Source organism: Orycteropus afer, unplaced genomic scaffold (assembly GCF_000298275.1).
Source record: "Orycteropus afer afer isolate SDZICR_OR568_19922 unplaced genomic scaffold, OryAfe1.0 scaffold00319, whole genome shotgun sequence".
Taxonomy (NCBI): Eukaryota; Metazoa; Chordata; class Mammalia; order Tubulidentata; family Orycteropodidae; genus Orycteropus; species Orycteropus afer.
Genome location: NW_006921906.1, coordinates 382,996 through 408,419, shown reverse-complemented (window position 1 = coordinate 408,419; position 25,424 = coordinate 382,996). Strand labels below are relative to the sequence as shown.

The 25,424-nt window shown below is 39.5% G+C and overlaps 1 protein-coding gene across 1 annotated transcript; it reads right to left on the bottom strand.

Moving 5' to 3' along the window:
* MAP3K8 (mitogen-activated protein kinase kinase kinase 8) lies at positions 1-22,506 on the bottom strand. The gene is made up of 7 exons (XM_007951918.2): positions 22,150-22,506; positions 14,574-14,741; positions 8,590-8,851; positions 7,272-7,378; positions 2,408-2,560; positions 1,017-1,263; positions 1-131 (listed from the first exon to the last, which is right to left on the bottom strand). The coding sequence occupies exons 1-7, from the start codon at positions 22,480-22,482 to the stop codon at positions 1-3; spliced, it is 1,401 nt and encodes a 466-aa protein (XP_007950109.1). The 5' UTR covers positions 22,483-22,506.
* Between the last annotated feature and the right edge of the window lie 2,918 nt (positions 22,507-25,424).

The window sequence follows — 25,424 nt, the reverse complement described above, 5'->3', positions numbered from 1 at the left end:
TCAGCCATACTCTAATGTGGGTGGACCCCGGACAAGATTGAAATAGCCGGCCAGGGCTCCCAGGTCTATGTAGAGAGAGCGTTGTCTCTTTAGCATCTCAGATTCCTCTGTGCTTCCTGTACATGAAGAATCTGAAAAGGGAAACGAATAAAAAAATAAATAACCAGGGAACATGCCCAATAATAAATACTTGTTCCTCCTGCAAAGAAATTACACTTTGGGGCCTAATGCAATAGCTTCTAAGCTCTGGTTTTGTCAAAGACTGGTTTTCAAACATGATGGACTAGTTTATGTAGTATGACATATACCGAAGAGTTCATAAAAGAGTCAGTGGTTACAAGAAGTTACTTAGAAACTCTGGCACATTTTCCAACATCCCAGATGGTTCTCTTTAAACGCAGAATAGACAGACAAGAAGCAGAGGAATGCAAACAAGCTTCACAGACTTGACTCCTGGGTTTGGACCTAATGGACTAAGAATCCCACAGATTTCAATGATAAAAGTGGAAGCCCCTGTCCTATGCATATTCAATGCTCCTGGAACGTGTACTGTCCTAAACGGGAAAGTTCTACAGCTGGCGAAGAGATTTCAAGCAGAGGAAGGCAGAAATACAAGTTAACTTTAAACTCAATATTTTACCTGTGCAGAATCATGCCATGATGTTTACAAAAGATGGTAGTGGTTACCATATCTGAACTCAGAAGAACTACCCAAGAGCAAGATCATCATGGCTAACTTGCTTTTAGAACCAAAAGATATCCTCTGCTGCAAAAAACCAAGTCAGAGGCAATTCCCAATGACTCTGTTGACTACATTCTCCCTGCAAACTTGTTATAATTTGCTGGGAAATTGGCCAATTAAAAAAAAAAAAACTTGTACTGGCTGGAATTTCTCAAACTATAGCACTCAAGAAATCATTTTCTTTTTTTCAAGTTCTTTCACAAACCTCATAGATGTGAGATGAACAGAAAAAGAAGGAAAGCAAGAGGCGATTGCACACAGCAGGGGTGCCTACCAGCAATGTTCTCAGGAAGTTCTGGCTCCTTCCTACTCAGCAGCCTCTTCCGCTCAAAGAGAGCAGAGTCCAGACTCTGGCAGCGCGGCTGATCCTCTCTGGGGGGGTTCAGGGCTTCGTGTTTTAGGAGGTCCGCAGCCTTGGGCCGATGGTTGGGGTTTCTCTCCAAGGCTGCCTCTATCAGCTCTCTCATACCAGGACTGCAGTCTTCTGAGATGTCCTCCAGGGGAGGCGCCTGCTTGTGGATCTATCAATAGACCAGCTCTCTTAGCATCAACAGTATGGAAATATATCCTCAATAGTAGTAACACATTGGAAGGTAACCTGTTTCCCACCCCATGCCCAGCAGTAAATCCAGTTCATACCCTTAGACAAGGTGCCCTTTAATTTCTTAAGAATGCTGAGTTAAACCTATCTTTTAGATTAAACCTGTAAGATAACAGGCTAGGTTTGAATACAGATCACTGAGTGGTGCAAATGATTAAGCACTGGATTATTAGCCAAAAAGGTTGGCAGTATGGACCCACTCGGAAGATTCTCAGAAGGCAGGCCTGGTGATCTGCTTCCTAAAGGTTACAGCCATGGAAACTCTATAGAGCAGTTCTACTCTGCACACATGGGGTCCCCATGAGTCAGAAATGACTCAACAACAACTAACAACAGCAGCAGGTTTGAATAAGCAGTGATAGCTTCTATTTTTAGATCTTTACATATTCATAGCAACTCTTCGTATTGAAAGGGTCACTACGCAATAAGTGGAGAATTATTTGTTCTTGAATTTCTCAGTGGTAACAAAGGAGTTTCATGTTCCACCTACATGCCAGGCTGATGAGGATCAATAACCTAACATCCTTTATTAGAAAGCATTCAAAGAACATATACAACTTCCTTGGCTCAAAAATTCATGCTAGTCTGATGTTACCAAGTGACATTTTGTTATTATATGTTACGAGTGATGCAAATTAGTAACACATTTGGCTGCTAACTAACAGGTTGGAGGTTTCGAGTCTACCCAGAGGTGCCCAGGAAGAAAGGTCAGATCTACTTTCAAACAATCAGCCACTGAAAACCCTATGAAGCATAGTTCTGTCTGACACACTTGGTGTCTCCATGAGTTGGAATCAACTCGACAGTAATTGTTTACTGGTTTTAATGGAATAGTGTATAATATATATATGCTTAATGCACATTTAAGTTCCCATGAAAACAGCAATGTCTTCTTTGTAAGAACGGAGCTTCCCTCCATGAGGGAAGAACTCATGGTTGCCTCTCATGGATCACTATCTCGCCACCATCCCATTCAGTTGCAGACATTAAAGGAGGTATAACAGCTCCCCAGCCCAGGTGCAACTCCCCCACTCCCAGCCTGTGCATGGTTTGCCCCCACTTACAATGTACAGGTATGAAGGATAGGCTGAGCGAGGGTAGCGCTTCACCCAGGGTGGGGTGCCCGTCTGCATGTGGATAAGCATGGCCCCCAGGCTGTAGATGTCTGCTTTGGTTGAATGGCCCCTGCACAGAATCACTTCTGGGCTCATGTAAATCTGAAAAATAAGTGGGAAAAGTCAGGGTAAATCCCTCCTCTGTCCCATTTTCCATTTCCCTTATCCAATGGGGGAATGAGATCATCCACTTTTATCATCTTTATTGCACACTTCATCCCCTTCAACAGAGAATGTCATTGCTGTGTCCTCTTAAGGAGAATAATGCAAGCATTTCTGGAAGCCAAGTGGCTTTGGCTGGCAGTATCAGAGAAGCCTGTCAAAGAATTCCCTCACCACAACCTGAACACAGAGGCCTGGAATCAAGAACCCACCTGGGACTCCTACTCATCAAAGGTCTGTAAAGCACTGATCTGAGGCTGTTAATTTTTCAATGAAAACATCAGTTCCTTTTATATTTAAATAGACACAACAAAAGTACTTTACCTAATTCTTGCCATTAAACTGTCAAACCTCTATCTGAAGTAATAAAAGGTGGCAGAGGTCTAGAGGCTTTTAACACCAATGCATGGAAGAAAAGAACTTCAAACATAAAGGATATGGTCTTAATTGGTCATTTCTAAGAACTGCTTCTTATTTCTACCTACCATGTTGCCTAGTGATTAAATATTCAATACCTGCTACATTAATATTGTATAAGTAGTCTAGCATAGCGACGATTGTGAGGATGGCTCAGGACAGGGCAGTGTTTCATTCTGTTGTACACAGGGTCATTATGAGTTGGAATGAACTCGATGGTACCTCACAACAAGTAGTATTTGGTTTCATTAATAGAAGCTGAAAAGGTAAGCCTAGTTTCATAGTTTCTCTCATACATGTTTGCTTCTAACTTAAAAGAAAGGGCACAAATATGGGTGACCAAAGAGCTGCATTTGTGACACTTTTGGCTGTTGCTGACATGTAGTAGTTAATATCCTAATTATCATTATGTAGCTTAAAAAGTTTTTATATCGTGTCTGTCATTTGAGTATGGAGGAGGGGCATTAGTGTTCCCGGAATATACTTCAGAGTAAATAAGTAAAGGACTGGCTTGCAAAAAGTGGGGAAATTGCCCAGTTTCCTCATCCTAACCCTGCCCAGCTCCTTCCTACAACACACTTCCTGTCTAGCCCACTTTCATGCGTGTACTCCCTCTCACTCACTCATAAGTGCTGGCTCTTTTTCTCTCTCTTTCAGCAAAATGGCTTACCAGAGCTCCCTGTTCTCAAGTTTTCCCTGCAGAAAAGATAGAATACTTGGATTCTGAGGGCTTTCTCACTAAATGCAATCACAAAGTTAAAAAATAAATGCAGTAGGTATTACTAACTGTCAGTGGAGAATCCCTATTTTATCCCCCTCCCCAATGAAGCAGGGTGAGGCCAAGTATCTGGTGTCATCAGCAGCAGCTGTGCAGAAGTAATGCTGGAGGTGCTGTGTGACTGCACACTCAGGCAACATGGTGGGTGACAGCACTCTGTCCAATCTGGTGACCTTCCTACTGCTGCTCCAAAGGCAGATTGCTTAGAGCTTCCTAGACCAGAGCTCCTGCCTCCTCAAGCTCTGCAAGAGCCAGAACAGCCAGAGCAGGGAGCAGCAGGGCATGATGTTCAAGGACCTGCAGGCTGGCTGACTTCAGCCATAAGCCAGGATTGACGGAACAGGCGGAAGGTCCCTGACGGTGCCACACCTTACAACATGGGCACTGGAACAAGGGAACTGAGCCATCGAAGTTCAGATCTTCATCTCCCAACATGTTTACCAGAAAAGGGAAGAAGCCATATATATGTGCATGTGTGTGCGTGTGCCCATTACATATTAACTTATGTAAAGCAAGACCAAACAGACTCCAAAGAAATTAAGACTTTTCTGAAAAGAGCCATGCTAAAAAAAGTAATTCTAAAGTTACTGACATGCACTACTTATTCTTTCTATATTCCATGCAACTCAAAAGCTATAGAGTAAATATATACCAGATTAACTCGAGATATTATATGTTTACAATATAATGTCCCAAATATGTATGTGGAGACAGAGAGAGAACAAGAACAAGAAACATGGCTGGATCAATATTTCCATTTGTGAGCTATATAACACTGAGAACTGAAATCATCAATGGCTGTACAATAGCCAGGCGACCAAGTTTTAATGGAAAACCAATTTGCAAAGGCTGACTGCGACTAAGTTTATTGGTTTCTTAAGTGAGAGAAGTGAAAACAAACTTGTTGAAAGGTTCACTCATGACTTCACAGTCTTGCTTATTACCATGCTTCAACTAGTGAGTACTGAACAGATCGGAAACACCAATTGATTTGAAGCAAGTTGATGACTATAAAAATGGAGTCAAGCTTGTAGAAGCCAGCTTAAGCCAGTTCATAAAAAACAATTTACATTTGCTGAAAATAACTTGATCAAAATACTACCCAGGAGTGAACGCTATGCTATCATTTTACACCCCAACATACATTCTCTTTCTGCTAGACAATCCCAGAAAACACGAGTCTTTCTCCAGCATTGCAAAATGTTCAATTTAATCACACTGCCAGGAAGAGAAAGGTATTTTCCATCTTTAATACCATAAACAGTTTGTTTCTCAAACTGGCTCCAGGAAAAAGGGGTGGAATGTCACATATCTAAATTCCTGACTAAAGCCAAAATACTGAAACAGTTTCCAAAGAAAACATGTCATAAGTATCAAGTCTTATTAGATTTTGTGCTTTGGCAAGGTATTCTTAAAAAATCCAGACATGATAACATTCTTTAAAAAAAGTCTACAGTTTTCTCTTCTGAATATTATTCTGCTCAAAGAAGACTATTAAGAATTCTCTCTCAAGCAATTTCCCAGTAATAACTTTATAGTAACGTTGCTGTTGTTATGTGCCATCAAGTCAGTCCCAACTGACAGCGACCCCTCCTTGGGTTGCCGAGGCAGTATCACTATGGAAGTGGATTGCCCCATCTTCCTTCCGAGGAGTGGCTGGTGGGTTTGAACCGCCAGCCTTCTGGTTAGCAGTCAAGTGCCTTAGGCACTGGGCAGGCGACTGCCTTAGGCCCGAGGCCATCCTCTAGGGCCTTAAAGTAATAGCAGCAAAAATAAGGGTTTGTTCGGATGCCTTTGCTTTGACAGTTAAGAAAAGGCTTATGGAATCCTGATTTGAAATGAAAGGTTTTTGTTGTTGTTTCACTTCAACTTAGTTCAGTGCCACATATATACTAGCTAGATTAATGGTCGCATTTGGTTGAACACCAAGACTGAAGTGGTAACCCTGAGCCAAAAGGTACAACTGAGTGCCCTCTCTTTATTTCCTATGGGCACAGGCAACACAGAGAACAGCTGGGAGTCTCTGACAAGGGAAACTTCCCACAGAAGTGGAGAGGGGTCCAGAAAAGCAGTTTTTATATCCATTTACCTTCCCAGTGGTTAAGTGCTAACCAAAGGGTCAGTGGTTCAAACTCATCAGCCATTTTATGGGAGAAACGTGGCAGTCTGCTTCTGTAAAGATTTCAGCCTTGGAAACCCTATAGGGCAGTTCTACTCTACCCTGTAGGGTTGCTATGACTTGGCATCACATCAATGGCAGAGAGTTTCACCTTTGTGTTCAATCCTACCCATAACCAACTGTGAAATAATCAACTGATGTTTTAATAATTTTGGTAAATTAAGAGCAGGTCCTCCCCAACAGAGAGGAGGGACCTCTAAAATACCACTGAGAGTCCAGTCCTTGTTAGTTGTGCTCAGTGCTTTATCCCTGGTGCCCACAACAGACCTTGCCATGTAGCAGATGCTCAATAAACACTGGTTAGATAAATCAATTATATGGTCTAACAATGAGAATTTGAAATTAAATTGATTATGTTAAAGTCCATAAATGCAGTTCTCTGAATTGTTAGCAGTCACATGCCTTAGGCACTACACCACCAGAGTTCCTAGATTCGGGTATAGTTTTTTTAATTAATTTTTTTTTTTTCTTCATAAATGAGTTAACATTATAGCTAGTTTATGGCTAGTTAAAAAAAAAATAAACTCATGTCGAGTCAGATGTGACTCAGAGTGACTACTCCTTAGGTTTCCGAGGCAGTATCACTGCGTAAGTAGATTGCCCAATCTTCTTTCCGAGGAGTGGCTGGTGGGTTTGAACCGCCAGCCTTCTGGTTAGCAGTCAAATGCCTTAGGCACTATGCCACCAGAGTTTCCTATGGCTAATTAGTTCTCACTATTTGAGGTTTATTATAGTATCTCTAAGATTTAAAATAGGCCTGAAACGCTGTAGGTCCTTGATACATATTATTAATGAACCTGACAATCAAGGGTGTAATGGGGCCAAAACTTAGTAATAGTCATCATATTAGTAATATATGTTAATATATAAGTTATATTAAAAAGTCACATCACAGTCAGAACCTAGACTTTACATTCAGAAAGAATTGGGCTCAAGTGCTAGATCTGTCTTTAGATGAGTGACTTTGGTCACTCAATTTTAACCTCGCCAAGCTCACGTTCTCAATGTAAACTAAGAATAACAGCAGTTATTTGCTTACAATAATATTTATCCACAATATGGTTGTTATGAGGATTGCATAACATATATTCACTCAAAATGCTAAACTTAGAACCTGGCACATAGCAAGTACTCATTAAACATGCTAACAATGCTAACAGTGATTTAACGCATGATTTTCCTCCCCTCCTTTAACCTTCTTTCTCACAGTAACTCTAGAACCATTTTTTTTTTAATACTTAATAGGACATTAACCACTTTTATGTGAATATAATTACCTCTGTTCCTCGAAGATCCTTAGGAAAATAGATATCTTCAGTCATTTGAACACTTAGGCCAAAATCTACCAAAACAGCTTTTGTGGACATGAAAACAATGTTGCTGGCTATAAGGAGAGAGAAAATTTTATCTTAATATAAAACTTCATATATACACATAAATAAGATGAAAACATTATCTAAAACAATAAGAATTCCAAATCAGAAAAGACTTGAAACACTTTCCCAATTAGATTCTAAAAAATCCAAACCAAACTCACTGCCATTGAATTGATTCCACTTTACAGCAAACCCCACTGGGTTTCCAAAGCTGTAAAACTTTTCAGAAGCAGACTGCCTCATCTTTCTTCCAGGGAGCAGCTGGTGGGTTCAGGTTTGAACCACCAACCTACTGGTTAGCAGCCAAATGCCTTAACCACTACACTACCATAGCTCCTTATTAGATTAATGTATTCTGTTCAAAAGAGGGCAGTGAATCTCTGTGAGAGGTAAGGCGAAAAATCAATTTACATCTGTCAAGAATTCAGCCAATGGTGGTAGCCATTAATAATGCTCAAGACTTTGAGTTTCAAATTCTAAGAAATAAGCATGCTATTATCAAGTCACTTTTCTAAACCAATTAAGGTACTTGTTTTGTTTGTTTTTTAAGTAAAAGTGTTGCTCATCCAATTTAGCCATAGCAATTAGGATTTATATTGGATCTCTCTTGAATATTTCATCATATGTTACTATCATATGAAAGCTGTCAGTGAAGCCTTATTTAATGGACTATTGTCCAATTGGTCTTCAAAAGTAAAAAGCTATTTGTTTCTCAAAAATATGTGAACATATATGGTAGCATACCACCTAAGGCACTTGACTGCTAACCAGAATGCTGGTAGTTCAAACCCACCAGCCACTCCTTGGAAGGAAGGTTGGGCAATCTCCTCCCGCAGTGATACTGCCTCAGAAACCCAAGGAGGGGTCACTATGAGTCGGGTCTGACTCAATGGCACATAACAACAACAACAACATGTGTATGTGTTTAATAAAAATTAATTTTTAAAAGCATTGTTAATAAGAGCATAGGTAGTACTTATCAGACGTGTGGCTCTTTTTGACAATTGGGTCATCACCTCTCGTTAGGCTTTGAAAGCTCTAGAGACACATCTTGATTCTTAAACTCATTTTCAGAGCACAGGGGAGGAAGGTGGAACTCACTCCATAGGAGCTATTACTCCTATCATTGAGGGTCCACAGACTGAAGGGAGGAACCCATTTTCCTCCCATCTAACTAGTCCCTTTAAGCCAAAAACGTGTACATCCAAAGATAACTTACGCTTAATATCATGATGAATAATTTTCTTTGAGTGTAGAAAATCAAGTCCCTTGAGAACATGCTTTGTCACCCAAATAATTTCAAATTCTCTCATTGGTCCACAGCTCTCCAGCTTCTCCAGAACAGACCCTCCCTCGCCTGCTTCCATAAACAAATGGACAGTTTCACCCCAGAGAACTGCACCATATAGTTCAGCAATGTTCTCGTGCCGGAAGCAAGCTTGGATTTCAACATCTGAAGGCTTAAATTGATCTACTGGGATCTAGAACAGAAAAATATGAATAAGATTCTATACAACCTCAGGATAATGAAATAATACATAATACCAAATTATGTATTAGTACTGTCAAGGATACTCTATGGAGAATAGATTGAAGTTGTCCAGGATTTCATTTTACTAGGATCCACTATCAACACCCATGGAACCATCAGTCAAGAAATAAAACGACATACTGCACTGGGCAAATCTTCTGCAAAAGACTTTTTAAAGTTTTAAAGAGCAAAAATACCATTTTGAAGACTAAGGTGCACCTAAGAAAATACCTAAACCATGGTCTTTTCAGTCACCTCACATGCATCTGAAAGCTGGACAACGCATAGGGAAGATCAGAGAAGAATCAATGCCTTTGAATTATGGTGTTGGTGAAGAATATTGAATAAACCATGGAGTTCCAGAAGAACAAACAAATCTGTCTTGGAAGAAGTACAGGCAGAATGCTCCTTAGAAGCAAGGATGACAAGACTTCATCTCATGTACTTCAGTTATGTTATCAGAAGGGATCAGTCCTTGGAGAAAGACATCATGTTTGGTAAAGTAGAGGGTCAGCAAAAAAGAGGAAGACCTTCAACAAGATGGACTTACACAGTGGCTGCAACAACAGTTTCAAACATAGCAAGGATTGTGAGGATGGTGCAGGACTGGACAGTGCTTCATTCTATGAGTCAGGTCACTGTGAGCTGGAACTGACTCCATGCCACCTCACAACAACAACAACAACACTCTGACCTATGTGAAATTGTAGTGCAGAATTTAAAAGAAAAAAAGTTTTCCTCAGACCTGCCTTTACATCATGTCAGCTGTAGGTATAAAATTCTAAATAAGAAAACAAAAACAAGCAACCAAACAAAAAAAGCTGTAAAATTTTCTTTTCATAAAGTATCCAGTCAAATTTTAAAAAATTATTTATGATTGAATCAAAGGAGAAATTATTTTCCACCTATTATAGACATAGGCCTTAGTTTGTATTTTCAATACTTCAACTGGTTATGAGACAACATAAAGACTTTGGTTCCACAGTTAATGCTCTAACAATGCATTTAAAATAAGTACTGGCCATCCACACCATGGAATATTACACTGCTATTGTTGCAGAAAGGAGTAGATCTTTAAGTGCAGGTAGATGTGGGAATGTCTCCAAGATAGAGTGATAGGTGAAAAAAACAAGGTAGTGAAGTACATTTTCCACGTTGCCATTTGTAACAAATATTAAAGCTATATGCACATATGTTGTTGTTGTTGTTATGTGCTGTCAGAAATTTTCTTGAAGGATACATAAGAAACCATTAATGATAGTCAGCATCAGATTACCCAATAAACAAAGTAAGCACAGGCTTACTTGTGCTTACTTACTAATCTATAGGGCACAATTTCACATTTTTTTACCACATCAAAGATTCTGCTTCTAGTTATGGCCGGCATCTGTCTCTCTCCCAACCCCACAGCATCTTCCTACAGAATCAAAGCCTTTTTTCAAATTTACAATCCCTGACAAGGTAGAAGTACCCAGTAAGGAAAGTAAGCCCTGGCTTGCTTGTGTTTATTTACCAATCTGCAGTGAAGAGTTTCACATGGGTTGTACCACATCCTTTTGAATCTGTTTGGGGTTTTTAATCATCTATATATTTTTCTTTTGTAAGAAAAATACAGCTTGAAAATTAAATATATCCATCTACAGCTAAATGAATAAGCAAAATGTGGTATATACAAATAATGGAGTATTATTCAACCAAAAAGAGAAATGGTATGTGTTACAACATGGATCAACCTTGAAAATATTAAGTCAATGAAATAAGCCAGACACAAAAGGACAAGTATTATAATGATCCCATTTATATGAAATACCTAAGATAAGCAAGTCCACTGAAACAAAGGAAGGTTAGTGGTGACTAGGGGCTTGGAGGCGTGGAGAATGAGGAGTTAGGGGTTAGGGAAGGATTATTTCATTTTTCACAGAAAAACATTTTCAGATTATTTCCAAATGATAGGATCAAACAGTTTCATTTCTGAATTTAAATGTCAACAAAATTAGTTTGTATGAATAAACCCATTTTAACCAAAAATGTCCTTAATGAATAGTAGACAACAGTTTGATAGTGCCTTCTCTCTTGAAAATGTGAAATGTAGTAAATCCTTATTACTGAGTATCTTTCAAGATAAAATCTAAAACTAAAACTCACTGCTGTCGAGTCAGATCCAACTCATAGCAACCCCTCCTTGGGTTTCCAAGGCGGTATCACTACGGAAGTAGATTGCTCAGTCTTCCTTCTGAGATAATAAGTTATTAATTTTTATTTATTTACTTTTATTGTGGTGAAAACATATACACTAAGACATTCACCAACATAACTTCCATATTCACAGCTCAGGGACATTGATGACATTTTTCATGTTGTCCCACCATTATTGCTATCCTTTCCCAAAATATTTCACCACCTATTAGCATAAATTCAATGCCCCCAAACAAAAGCTTCCCCTTTCCGCCAATAAGTTATTAATTTGTAGTTAAGGCCTTCTGTATGTTCTCATACAACCAAGGAAAATATATTTTAATACATCCAAAAAACTTAAGTTTTAGTCCTACAAGGAAAATAAACCCATAAAGCTAAAGCTTTTTGTGGTAAAAATGAAAAACAGGACACTTAGGCTCTACTAAATGCCTCTTGATTTTTTAAACAAACACATAGCCTCTAACTGCAAGTTTACTGTAACTCCATTTCTTCTTTTTAGTTATAGATGCTTTAGCAAATTTTTAATAAAAGAATAAACCAACATATTTTTGCTCTTTTCATTATAATAACAGTAAAATATGATATTCAGTAATTTTTTTTTTTATTAAACCTACAGCCATCAAGTCGATTCCAACTCATAGCAACCCTCATAGGGTTTCCAAGGCTATAAATCTTTACAGAAGTAGATTGCCTCATCTTCCTCCCTCAGAACAGGTGGTGGATTTGAACCACTGACCTTCTGGTTAGCAGCCAAATGCCTTACCCACTATGCCACCAGAGCTCCTTATTAAATCAAAAGTAGGGTTTGTTTTTATTTTTATTACATTAAAAAAATTAATGGAAGTAAAGCAGACATACATAAAAGTATAAAAAGGTAATTGTACATTAGGTGGATACACTCCTTGGAGAGCTCAATCATGGGAGAGTAGAAGGGCTGTGTATGCACAGGGAGACAGCTTAGGGGGCAGGAGTGCATGGGAGGGAAGGGCACAGGGAAGAGGTAACTATGGGGAGGAAGTGAGTGGGGAGCTGTTGCATTGTAGTAAACTGAAGTCAATGTCATGAGACAGTGTAAGTGAGCTGCTGTATGGAAAGTGAATTTGCTCTGTAAACTTTCACCCAAATCACAATAAAAATTTTTTAAAAATGTAAAACTAAATGAATTATCAACTGAACACATTTATATAACCACCCTCTAGATCAAGAAACAGAGTGGTATCAGAATCCCAGAAACCCCCTTTTGACCTCTTCCAGTCACTACTACTCAATGATGCCCACTATCCTGACTTCTAATAGCATGAATTTGTTTTGCCTGTCTTTGTACTTTATATATATATGAAATCCTACAGTAGATCCTATTTTGTGTCTGATTTATTTGGCTCATAATGGTTATGGAATTCATCTACACTATGATAGCTGTAAGTCACTCATTTTCTTTGTTGTACTGTATTCCAGAGCATAAATATACTACATTTCAGCATTTGGGAAGTTCTAAGTTTGGCACTACTATAAATAGCACTGCCATGAACATTCTACTATAGCCCAAACACACCCATTGCCATCAATTGACTCATAGCAACCTTGTAGGACAGAGTGGAATGAGCCATAGGGTTTCCAAGCCTGTAAATCTTTTTTTTTCCCTTTAAATTTGGTTTATTTTGTTGTTGTAGAGAATATACATAGCAAAACATACAACTCAACAGTTTCTACATGTACCATTTACTGACATTGATTACATTCTTTGATTACATTCTGCATCCAGTCTCGCCCTCCTTTTCTGAGTTGTTCCTCATTAACATAAACTCACTCCCCCTAAGGTTCCTATCTAATCTTTTGAGATACTAATGTTGATTTGATCCCATATAGATAGTTCTTAAAAGTGTGATAAAATAAAAGTAAACCCACTTTCGATTTAACAAAAAGTAATTACTCAATATCATATTTCACACTCTTGTTATAATGAAAAGAACAACAATATGTTGGGTTCATTTATCCTTTCATAAAAAAATAATGCTCAAGGCAGGTCTTTTTTTTTTTTTTTTTTTTAATAGTTAAGCTGAACTACTGTTTGGTATTAAGAAGACTTTAGGGGATATTTTTGGTTTAAAATAGGCAATCGATTCAGGGGCTCATCTACTCTCCATGGCTTCAGAAAGTCTAGAGTCTATAAGAATTTGAAATTCTGTTCTGCATTTTCCTTCTTTTGATCAGGATTCTTCTATGGAATCTTTGATCAAAATGTTCAGTAAAGTAGCCAGGTACCATCCAGTTCTCTGGTCTCTTGACAAAGGAGCCAAGGCTGTAAATCTTTATGGAAGTAGATTGCCACATCTTTTCCTGCAGAGTGGCTGGTTAGTCTTTTGGTCAGCAGCTGAGTGCTTCACTGCTGTGCCACAATGGCTCCTTATTCTAGTACATAGCTTTTGGTAAGCATGTGTATACATTTTTGTCAGATGTATAGTTATAAGCTGACTCAATGGCACCTGACAACAACATACTTACAAGAGTGGAACTGCTGGATCATATTGTGTGTGAGTGTTCAATATGATAGATACTGACAGTCTTCAGAGTGGTCATAGTTTAGCAACAATTTTTTAATAAGAAGAGATGAGGTCTTTTCAATTATTGATGTATTTAAATTCATCCCTTTAAATCGACAGTCTTTAGAAGGCTTACAGATTTCCCAGCTTCTGCTTTCTGGCCTGGTCCCATGTTCAATACATGTCATTAAAGGAGTTGCACATAGGTCTGCTTCTGCATTGAGTTACAGCTCTCCTCTACCCACCCCAGGAGTGATGACTTTATCAAATCTCCAAACCAAACTCTTTGCCATTGAGTCGTTTCCAACTCATAGCAACCCCCACTGGGTTTCCAAGGATGTAAATCTTTGTGGAAGCAGACTGCCCCATCTTTTTTCCATGGAGCAGGTGGTAGGATCAAACCACTGACCTTTTAGTTAACAGCCAAATACATTAACCACTACACCACCGGAACTCCTTGACATTATCCGAGATAGTGCTGAATAAACTAGCACTTCCTTTTTCATCATGGTTGAGCTAGATTAAAATCAATTATGCACTTAAGCAGACACTCAGAGGCAGAATGGAGTTCTGGGTGATATAAAAGGTTTGATGCTGCTAAACAAAAAGGTAGAGCTTCACGTTCACCCCAAGACACCTGGAAAGCATGTGGGGTAATCTACTTCCAAAAAATCAGCCATTGAAAACGCTGTGAGGCATAGTTCTCTGACACATGAGGTCATCATGAATCAAAATCAACTAGAGGGTAGCTGGTTACCAGTTAAGGGCCTAATGGCAATAAGTAACAAATCCATGAAAATAGATGCTTTTGCACAGGGCACCCTTCAATAAGATCCAGTCAAAGGATAACAAGCTTGGAATAATGTAAATAAACCAACAAGCAAAAGCCATAATGTCAAGCATTCAATGCACATTGTCTAGATATCAAGTACTTACCAGTTTACATGCCATTCTTTTCTTAGTCTTTATATCTTGTGCTAAGTACACTTTTCCAAAGGCCCCTCGAGGAATGAAATCAGAGCCAATATTCCTGTAAGTCAGCTTCCAAGGAATGAGAAGCACATCTGAGTCTATTTGATAGCGTCCATTTTGGGGGGTGATGAACTATAACAAAATTAAAATGGGGGAGGGTAAGAATCTCAGCAAAGTGATAATTTTCTAAGACTCATATATTAGAAACTGGTTACTTTCAATGCATTTCTACATGCTTACTTGAAATAAGTGTCACCATAACTCTGTCAAATAAATAAATAAAAATACCAATACATTGCCATCAAGTCAATTCCAATTCTTAGCGAACCTATAGGACAGAGTAGAACTGCCCCCAAAGGATTTCCAAGGCTGCAATCTTTACTGAAGCAGACTACCTCATTTTTCTCCCATGGAGTGGCTGGTGGGTTTGAACCACCAACCTTTGGGTGAATAACCAAGCGCTTACTCACTGAACCACCAGGGCTCCTCTTCATAATACTGTACAGGGAGGGACTATATTTAGAGCTTTGAGACAGAGAAAGCATGTAACAGAAACAGGTCCTTGGTCAGACCTGATCATATTTCATTCTACTCCTGAGTAATTAATTACCAAATAGAACTTTAAGAGTTATTTATCTGAGGAGCATGACTGCTATGACCAAAAGGCTGAAAATAAAGATTGCAAAAATATAAACTGTGCCTGCAGGTTGATTTGTTTCTAATTGCAATGTGCAAACCTGTTGATCCACATAGCTATTACTCATACATGATGCATACACAGAGCATGCAAATTAACTGGTGATCAGGGAGGGTTTTGGAAAACAATGTGTTACGCCAGAGCTATGAGTTGACAGTACTGCATAAATGAAGTAAGGGCAGAATTATTTTTCATCTACTTACTCATTTGATATTTATTGAGTGTATAATATGTGCTAGGCATTGTGTTTAATGCTGAGGAGATAGCCACGAACAAAGTACAGATGATCCCTGACACTGAGAGTTTGTGAGCAATCAGACACCTCCAACAACAGGTTACGAAACTAGCCGACTTAAAAATGAAAACTGCTATGTCTCAATACCAATGTGCATTGCAAGAGTGTGTATATTTGTCATGGCTTATCAAATCTGGCATATAAGATGGGTGTATTTTACTGGATATAGATTGGATCTCAATATTTTAAAATGAAAAAAAAAAAACTTTAAGGGGAAATAAATGATAATTAAAATGAAAAACAGATCAAGATGGTAAACACATTCCGGTTGAGTTGATTCTGACTCATAGTGACTCCGTGTGTTGCAGGGTAGAACTGCACTCCATGAGGTTTTCGTGGCAGTTTCCTTTTGGAAGCAGATTGCCAGGCCTTCCTTTCGTGGCACCTCTGGGGAGTTTGAATCACCAACCTGTCAGTGAGCAGCTGACAACATACCGTTTGCACCACCCAGGGACTCTTGGTTGATACAGTAGTTCACAGGCTGTATGACTTGAAGCCCATGTCTAAAAAATGCTTAGCATGTTCGAGGGACAGAGTCTCAAAAATCCACTTTTCCCTAAATGTAATTAATCATATTTTGGCTTCAGATTATACCAAAAAAAATAAATAAATAAACACCCCAAACTGAACTCACTGCCATCAAGTCAATTCTGACTCATAGCAAGCCCCACTGGGTTTCAGATAGCATAACTCTTTACAGAAGCAGACAGTTTCATCTTTCTTCCAATGGAGCTGCTGGTGGGTTCAAACCACTGACCTTTTGGTTCGCAGCCAGATGCCTTAACTACTACACCCCCAGAGCTCCTTTTTTTCAAATTATACCAGGAATAATAAAATCATCAAAGTGATATTAAGTTACTTCAAGTTGCAGAAGCTCAAAGGGGAGTGTGGCAAACTCCCAAATCCAGCACATGGGAAAGGAATGAATATCTGATTCATCTGCAGACGCATCAGCCTCTTTCCTCTGGCTACTGCTATGGGAGTATTTCTGGTACCACAAGGGTTATTCATTCAGTCTCCCTGACTGCTAATTTTAGCTATGCATTCACAAACAGATGCTTTTACTGTTAGTCAGGTAATGAAGCAGAGAATAATTCTAATAATTAGAAGTGTAAACTCCTAAGTTAAGAAATTAAATATTTACTCATTGTGCAGGGCCCTAGAGGGAATAGGAATAAATACAGAACCTGGTCTTGTCTTGTTTGAAATATGATCTCCTTTCAAGAAGTATATCTTCTCTAGTAGCTGGAGGTGTCTTTTTGCACCATGCTAAGAATGCATGAATTGGGTCTGTTTCCTCATTTCAACAGAATTATAATCATTGCAGTCAATTGCACTTGTTTATTGCTTCTTCCTATTAAATATTTACAGACAGAATTTCACCATGCCCTCCAGATATCCACTTCACTGTTTAACAAGCCTTCAAGAAAGTTTTACTTTTATCCAACCTCAATTCATTATACTCAAATTTGGCCCAGTGTCCTCTTATTCTGCCCAGGAGAACAAAAGTGAATAGCAGCCATATGTGGGCCAAGCACTGGGTTCAGTATCTTAACACATTATATCATCGAAGCCTCACAACAATCCTATGAGGCAAGTACTATTTTTATCTCCCTTTTATAGATGAGGGAACTGGCTTCAAGAAGTTAAGCAACTTGCTAAGGACAGAACCTGGATTTCAACTCAGGATTCTGACCCCAAAGCTGGACCTCTTTTCTTTGGGTAAGAAGAACCTTTTATCTTCCAGAAGGCTGTAATTAAAGCTGAGTTAGAATTAAAACCCAGCTATTGAAAGCCTACACTTATATGTCAGTCAAGAGCCCAAGCTGGCAGTTCCAACCCACCAGCTACTCCATGGGAGAAAAGACCTGGTGATCTGTTCTCATGAAGATTTCAGCCTAGGAAACATTATGGGGCAGTTCTACTATGTCCTACAGGGTCACTATGAGTTGGAATTGACTTGATAGCACACAACACAACAAATATTGAAAGTTCCGTGAATCCCATTTTAGAGCCTCCCTCATTCAGGGACCTCCTTGCGAATTCCCTGCAAGTTCTCCATAGCTACCTTCGGTGACAGGCACAAGAACTTTAATACAATGTGACATGCAAATCCTGACCAGTGTGCAGTTCTGCAAGTCCTTGATTTTTCCCTTACCCTTGTTGTTGCTAGTTGCTGCCAAGTTGATTCCAACTCATGGTGATCTCCTCCCTGTTTGGACTTGGCATAACTTTGTTCTCTTTTCTAGGAACCCAGCCAATAATCTTATGGAACTCTATGCTGATTATTTCTGCCATGTTCTTCAATCTCTCAAAATCATCTTTCAGTGCAGATGTTATGAGCATGGTTTCTGTTTCCTTATCTAGATTACTGTCATCTCTATTAAGCAACACTGGGCCCAGGAGCAGCACATGAGAAAAAGCCTTAGGTATATTAGTAAGAATAAGTTCACTAAGTGACCTATACGATATGGTTGCTATAAAACCGAAGTGACCTTGGGCTTCATTAAGAGAGAGGCACATTGTCTGGAACAAGGCTAGCTCTGTCCTACTCTGCTGGTCACACAACAAAGGGACTGCCATGTTCAAGTTCAGTGCATTGGCCTAAATTCAGGGGGCACTACACAGATGATGAGGAAAATTAACACTGCAACACAAGAGGAGAGGACACAGTTAAACATACTTGTGAAAGAGAGAAAATCTTGGGAACATGAGATTTTTAAAATGTTGAAAGAATTGTCAGAAGGAAGGAAAATATCAATTGCAGGCAACAAATGCCGCCATGATGACATATATTCATTAAGCACTATGTGTAAGCAGGTCACCAAAACCAAAAACTCACAGCAATTGCATTGATACCAACTCATAGTGAAGCCCATTGGGTTTCCAAGGCTGTAAATCTTTATGGAAGCAGACTGCTTCATCTTTCTTCTTGGAGCAGCCCGTGGGTTCAAACCACCAACCCTTTGGTTAGCAGCCAAATGCCTTAACCACTATACCACCACAGCTCCTAAGCAGGTCACATGCATTCATTATTTGTTACAATGGAGTAAGTGGTATGAAGTTACCCATTTTACAGATGAGAAAACTGAGGCATAGAAGGGTGAAATAACTAGCCCAAGGTCACACAGTTAATTCCTTTCAGAGCTGAGATACATGCCTCGGCACTTTAACTCACAGGCCTGCCATTTTAACGACTACTCATTGTAAATACCTTTTAGTGGTCCAAAAGTAGAACTACTACTAAGGAGAATCAAAGACACATTTTAGTTCTGTATAAGGAAGAACTTTCTGACAGTCCAAATTGGCAAAATGTCAAATTAAATGCCCCAATAGGTGATGAGCTCCTCATCCCAGGAGATATTCAAGCACAAAACAAATGTTCCACCAATTACTGGGGATGATGAATGGAATGACTCACTCACCAGACACAGGGCTGAAGTCAAGGACTTTTAAGGTTCCTTCAGCCCTGAGAAGCTATGACTCCATGACTAACGTCTGAAGAACAGCATTTAGCATCTGCAAATGGGCCCTTTCGTGGGGGTCCTTCAGCTTCCCACACAACCACCAAAGACTGTAGTGTTAGCACTCTATGTGCAGTTATTAGTCCCCAGATCAGGTTATGAAGCAGACTAGAATACAAACTTGAGGCATGCTCACATAAAGCATCCCTGGGTTAGTGTCCTCAAGTTTCTTCTCCAGGTCTTGCTGGATGTTGGTGGAATCTTTAACGAATAATATTTCTAGAAAAATGACACATACATGCATATATATACACACACACACACACACACACACAGACCACCACTCAACATGCCTATACTTCAGAATATTTTTGTAGTTCATGGCTCTCCATTCGGTTTAATTAATGTTTTGGCAGTTGTGGTTGTTGGTTTCCCAGAACATACCAGTTCTCTATGGCTCTGGGCCTTTGCATATGCTATTCCCTTTATCAGGAACACTCCTCACTCTCCAATCCTTTCATGTGGGTAACTCCAACTCAATGCTTCAGGCTCAGTATAGCCATCCATTCCTCTTGCAAAGCTCTGCAGACATTTACCCTTCCCCCTCCTCACCCTTGTGGCTGCGTAACGTATCCTGTCTCAGCATTCTCACAGCAATCTGGCTGTATTTATACCTAGACAAGTACCACACTGTATTGTAATTGCCTGTTTACTTGCCTCCTGCATTCACTCAGCCATAAGCTCCTGCAGGGCACAAACCATCTTCAGCACTTGGAAAAGTACCGCATACATTGAAGATACTTGAAATACGTGTAGCAAATGAATGGATGAACACTTGAATGAGTTTTCCATCATTCTGTACATGTACTTTATAGAACGATTTTACCTAGATGATTAGCGGTCATCTTGTAAAGCAGACAGATAGCAGCAAATGATGCCCAGAAGAGAAAAGTTTTGATCAGGTAGTGAGTGGTGAAGGACGGAAGAGAAAAGTATTGAACACAGGATGGTGCTAATGAGAGCATCATGTGAGGAAAGACACTGAGAACAATGGATGAAAGTGAGACAAAACCCAACCTTGCTGCCTTCATCATTTTGTGTCAGATTGGCTATGATCAGGGCTGGCAAGTCACAACTCCTAAGTCATTGTTACTGAAACACAGACATAGGGATAGATCTGACCTTTAAGGTCAATGACAGCAAAGTCAACCCTGACACCCAGAGACAATCATTGGATTGATTTGTCTAGTGAGGCAAATTCTACCTCCCTGTGGATTTTAAGGTCTTCCTCTTATTCTGGGAGCTCTGGTGGCATAATGCCTAATGCATTTGACTGCTAACCAGAAGGCTGGTGGTTCAAACCCAACAGCCATTCCTCAGAAGGAAAGTTGGGCCATCTACTTCTGTAGGTACCACCTCAGAAACCCAAAGAGGGGTCACTATGAGTTGGGATCGACTCAACAGCAGTGAGTTTTAGGGGTTTTTTTGTCCTCTTATTCTGTTTTTAAGTCTTCTCATTTTATATTTTATAAGTCTTGATCATTTTTAAAGACTCTTTTTAAAGTTTCAAAGACCTCTACCTTTATGATATGACCTATTCCTAAAGTTTCTCCTTAGTCTCATTTGCTCCTTTAGGGAGCACAGGTTTTATGGCAGTACAAACATTTTATTCTCTCCTGTTGCTAATAAGGCACTTCCTTTTATGTCTTAGTTTATCTCTTTTTCTGCATTAGCTTTTTTTTTTTTTTTTTTTCTGCATTAGCTTTTCTGGTCCCACTCCTGAAACTTCAGGAGGCTGAAACTTTGTACTCCTTATAATTTTGTAACTGGATCACCAGTCCTTTCTTCCCAGGCACCTCTGGTTGAACTTGAACCCCAACCTTTCAGTTAGCAGCTGAGCATGTTAACAGTTTACATCACCAGGGGCTCTTATTTCCCATTATAGACACGTTGTTTTGGATCAGAGTAATCCTGCTCTACACTTCAGCTAATAAAATCAGGCGTCCTGTATAGCATTGTTCCTAGTTCAAATGATTACTTTTCGTAAATAAGATGAAGTAGTAGTATTCCCTAGGTAAAATAGTTAGTTATTAAATACAGTTTGGTATATCCATACCAAAGCAAGTCACACAACTATGCAAACGTAATCTTGCTCCATATTGACCTATAGCTGAATACAACTGGCTTCTAACAAAACAATTTACTACAGCGCTGACCTAAATGATGGTGTTGTTCTTGAGTACCTAAATGAATGCTGTATGCGAAAAATAAAATAATTAAGTGGCACATAACAACAACAAGAAGTATGTATCCAAACTCTCTACTCCTTCAGCACTGGCCTTCTCCCTGCTGCAGCCATTTTGCCATCAGGATGCAACAAAAGGAAGGGCGTCACTTTCATCAAGAAGCATGTTTTGCAATTTACCACCTACTCCTTGGCAAACTATTCTTTACTTTAAAAAAACTGGATCACACTTAGCCAGCACCTACATTCACCTTTGACATAGTAAGAACCTGACCCAGTCCCAGGCACACCTAAACAAATCACCTGCTCTATTTTTGTGGCAACAAGTGTTGCCACAATATTTTGGATTGTTTACATACTCTGGATGACGAAGCAAATAGATCATTTGTCATTCACACTTTGCCAATTAAAAAGAGTGAATCTGTGGATAGCTATTTACTGCCTACAAACCACATTTCTGCAAGAACTAAATTTAGCCATTGTCATCTTAAGAGTGCAAAGAAAGGAGTAAAGAATTCAGCCTGCAGAACAATCAACTAGAGACAAAGGATTTTCATAGAGCTCTTCTCTTCCGCCTCAAGGATAAATGAACTTTTTAGTGACTTTAGTTAAGTTAAAATACATTTTTCTTAATTGTCTCTTTGCTAAACTACTACTAAAATATAGTCACTATTTTCCAGAAATTGTATAGAAGACTTTTTTCTTGCATCTTTAACATGGAAGGGATTCCTTTAGATATCACATTTTTTAAAAATGGTAGCCAGTCTCAACCAAGTTCAAATGCATTAGATGAAGCTGCAATAGAAAAATGAAACACAACTGATCAGAAAATAACATACCATATTTAATAAAATTCCAGATTCTTGTGGTCGGTGTCCATAAAAATGCTTTGCTGTATTGGAGATGTGGTTTGCAAAAGCAAGTAAATCCTCCACAGTGCCATATCTGACCGATGACAACCAGGGCACTTCTTGGCCACTGAGCAGCAGAGACTCTGAACGCTCCTCATTTTGATTTCCATCTTGACACATAGTCATGAGACTGGGATCATAAACGGCTGGCTCTTCACTTGCATAAAGATTTTCCATAATGTCAATTACATCGGACACATTTAAATGTTTAATTAATAAATCTATTTCTTCCTTGTCACTTCCAGTGCTCATGTACTCCATTACTGTTGTGGTTTCTGAAAAAGAAAACACAGACACTTATTTGATTAATTTGTTTCACTCTAGCACTGAGATCCATTGAAAATTAATACGAAAGGATTAGGAAAAGGCTTCCATATACCTTTGCTTAGAAAATGAGGGCTTTGTGGTCAACCGTTAAGTTTACAGGCAGTGAGGAGTTAAAAGGGTCCTTGTTGTTGTTGTTATGTGCTATCGAGTCGGGCCCAACTCACAGCAACCCCTCCTTGGGTTTCTGAGGCGGTATCACTACAGAAGTAGATTGCCCAACCATCCTTCCGAGGAGTGGCTGGAGGGTTTGAACCACCAGCCTTCTGGTTAGCAGTCAAGTACCTTAGGCACTAGTCCAACACTGACTTTGCAGAGGAGAAACCAGAGCTCCAGAGAGTGTACTCACTACTCACTGAGTCGGTGGCATCAGTGACAGCCACTGAAAATAAGCACCCACTGAATGCCCACACAAACAAAGAGCAGTTTAAGAGTCTTAGAAGACCAGAGACTCTTTACGGTTTCCAACCTGCCATAATCCTACTGCTACCCTAGGATGGCAATCTACCCTGTAAGGATCACAATGGCTTTCATGCTTAAAACCAAAAAAAAACAAACCCACTGTCATTGAGTGGATTCCGACTTATAACGACCCTCACCGGATTTCTGAGGTGGTAAATCTTTACAGAAGTAGATTGCCCACCTTCCTTCCATGGAGCGCCTAGTGGGTTGAACTGCCAACCTTCTGCTTAGCAGTCAAATGCCTTAGGCACTGCTTACAGTGACTTTAAACAAAAAGAACCCCTTTACCCAATTTAGTAGCTACAATGGCAAATAAAATTCAAGTCCTGAAGCCAAAAGCATGTAAAATGGATTTTAATCTAAGAATATTTTATGATGATAGTTTAAGTTTCAGGAATAATTTGGATGTAAATGTTACTCAGAATTTTGTTAACACAGCAAATCTCAAATCCTGCCTCTGCCAGTGCTTAGTATGAGAAAGGAGATAACTTATGTATTTATTTATTCTTCAAAAGCACAAAACCTACATCTGAAGGCCCAAGGAGGTTCATTTATTATCTAGATAAATGACCCTGTAGAAGGTGTGGTAGCACAAAGAGACCAGGAAAGTCAAGTCTATCATAAACAAAACCTGGGTAGACCCGGGTAAGATTGGGTAACTGTATTAGCCATAATTGTATTTCAGTCCTTATCTACAAATAGTTCTTTTCTGCAGTTGGGAGTCTGTAAATGAGAAAAAGAAAATAAAGCTAAGGTAAAAAGTGACGCAGCTCCTCAGGATTTTAGAACAATTCCATTTGAAGGAGGAAAGATAAAAGAACCTAAGAGAATTTCAAGTCCATCTTTCTACTCAAACCACTGTGCTTCTGAAAGCATAGTCTCTCTCTGAAACATGTTTCACATTCTTAAAATTGCAAGCTCTTAATGTATATGACATTCAGTGAGAAAACTCACAACTCTCTGATCAAATTGGCCACTTGGTTCAAAGCTCCAGGAAATGCTCCCCCAAAGGGCCACCTACAGTCATGACCTAGTGATCTGCCTTGGAGTGGATTTCATTTGCCAAAACCACCATGCAAGTCAGTCATTTTCTGATGTACAAAGTATGTCTGAGGAGAGCAGCCTAGTATCCAGGTTTATAGCACTGACTTAGAAGCAGACACTCTGAGATCAAATCAATCCCTTAACCTCTCTGTACTCCATTTTCTGATCTGTACAATGGAAGCAAGTACAGTAAGACAGTATCTACCTCATAAGTTGGCTATGGGGATTCAATGCAGTAATGTGCAGAGGGTGCTTGGAGAAGTGTCTGGTGCACAGTAAATTAGCTGTATAACTTGTAGCTGCTATTACATGCATAAGGAGTCTCTGGGTGGTGCAAGTAGTTAAGCCCTGGTCTATAAGCCAAAAGGCTGATGTTTAACTTACCCAGGGGTGCCTCGGAAGAAAGGTCTGACAATCTACTTCCAAAAGATCACCGCCAAGAAAACCCTATGCAGCACAGCTCTACTTGACAGCAACTAACAACAATAATTATGTGCATAAAAGAAGAGTCAGGCTGCTGGCTTTGCACATACTGCACTAGGCCTCCTTCCTTACCCACAAATGAACTGTGGCTACCTAATGCCCTTGCTTCTCTTCACAGTGGGGTTTCAAAAGATTAGCTCTAAAAGAAGAGACAAAAAAATAAAGAAAAAGGTAGAAATCTATGAAATGCTTTGAAGGCTGTTACCACCACAGGTATATCTAAACAGTGAGTTGTGATTCAGGTTCTCCAAGTCTGTTAAATGATAAAGGAACTTGTTGGGTTAATTGAAGAATGTTAGACTTCAGTTTCTACAAGGCTTTTAGTTGCAGTTTCTACTCAGAATGCAGACTGAAAAAACAGAAGTTAAAACAAAAACAGCTTAATTTAGAACCCCACTGACTGAAAAGATCCAAGCCTCCTGGACTTACTTGTCCAACAGATGAGGTGAGAAAATAAAGTTCCCGGTACAAACATGACCCAAGAAAGAGGAAAAATTGCATAAAGTTTACAATTCAGTCAGTGAGGAAAGACAGGTTTTGGTTGTCAAATCCTGAAGAAAATCTCAAGCATTTATATTTAAAACCTGAAGTTAAAGATACTACACACACCTAAACTGGGAGTTGGAGGTGAGGAGATAAGGGTGCAAAAAATGGTGGACAGAATGTTTGATACAGAAACTGTCTTTAGTGTCCGCAACACTTCCTTAGCAACGCTGGCAATGCAGCGCTCCTCTAACGCAAATCAAGGTTCCACAGCAACCCCGATGACCAGCCGCCTGCTAAAGCCACTGCTAAAGGCCCCTCGGAGCTCTGGTAGCATAGTGGCTAAAGCACTTGACTGCTAACCAGAAGACTGGCGGTTCAAACCCACCAGCCACTCCTCAGAAGGA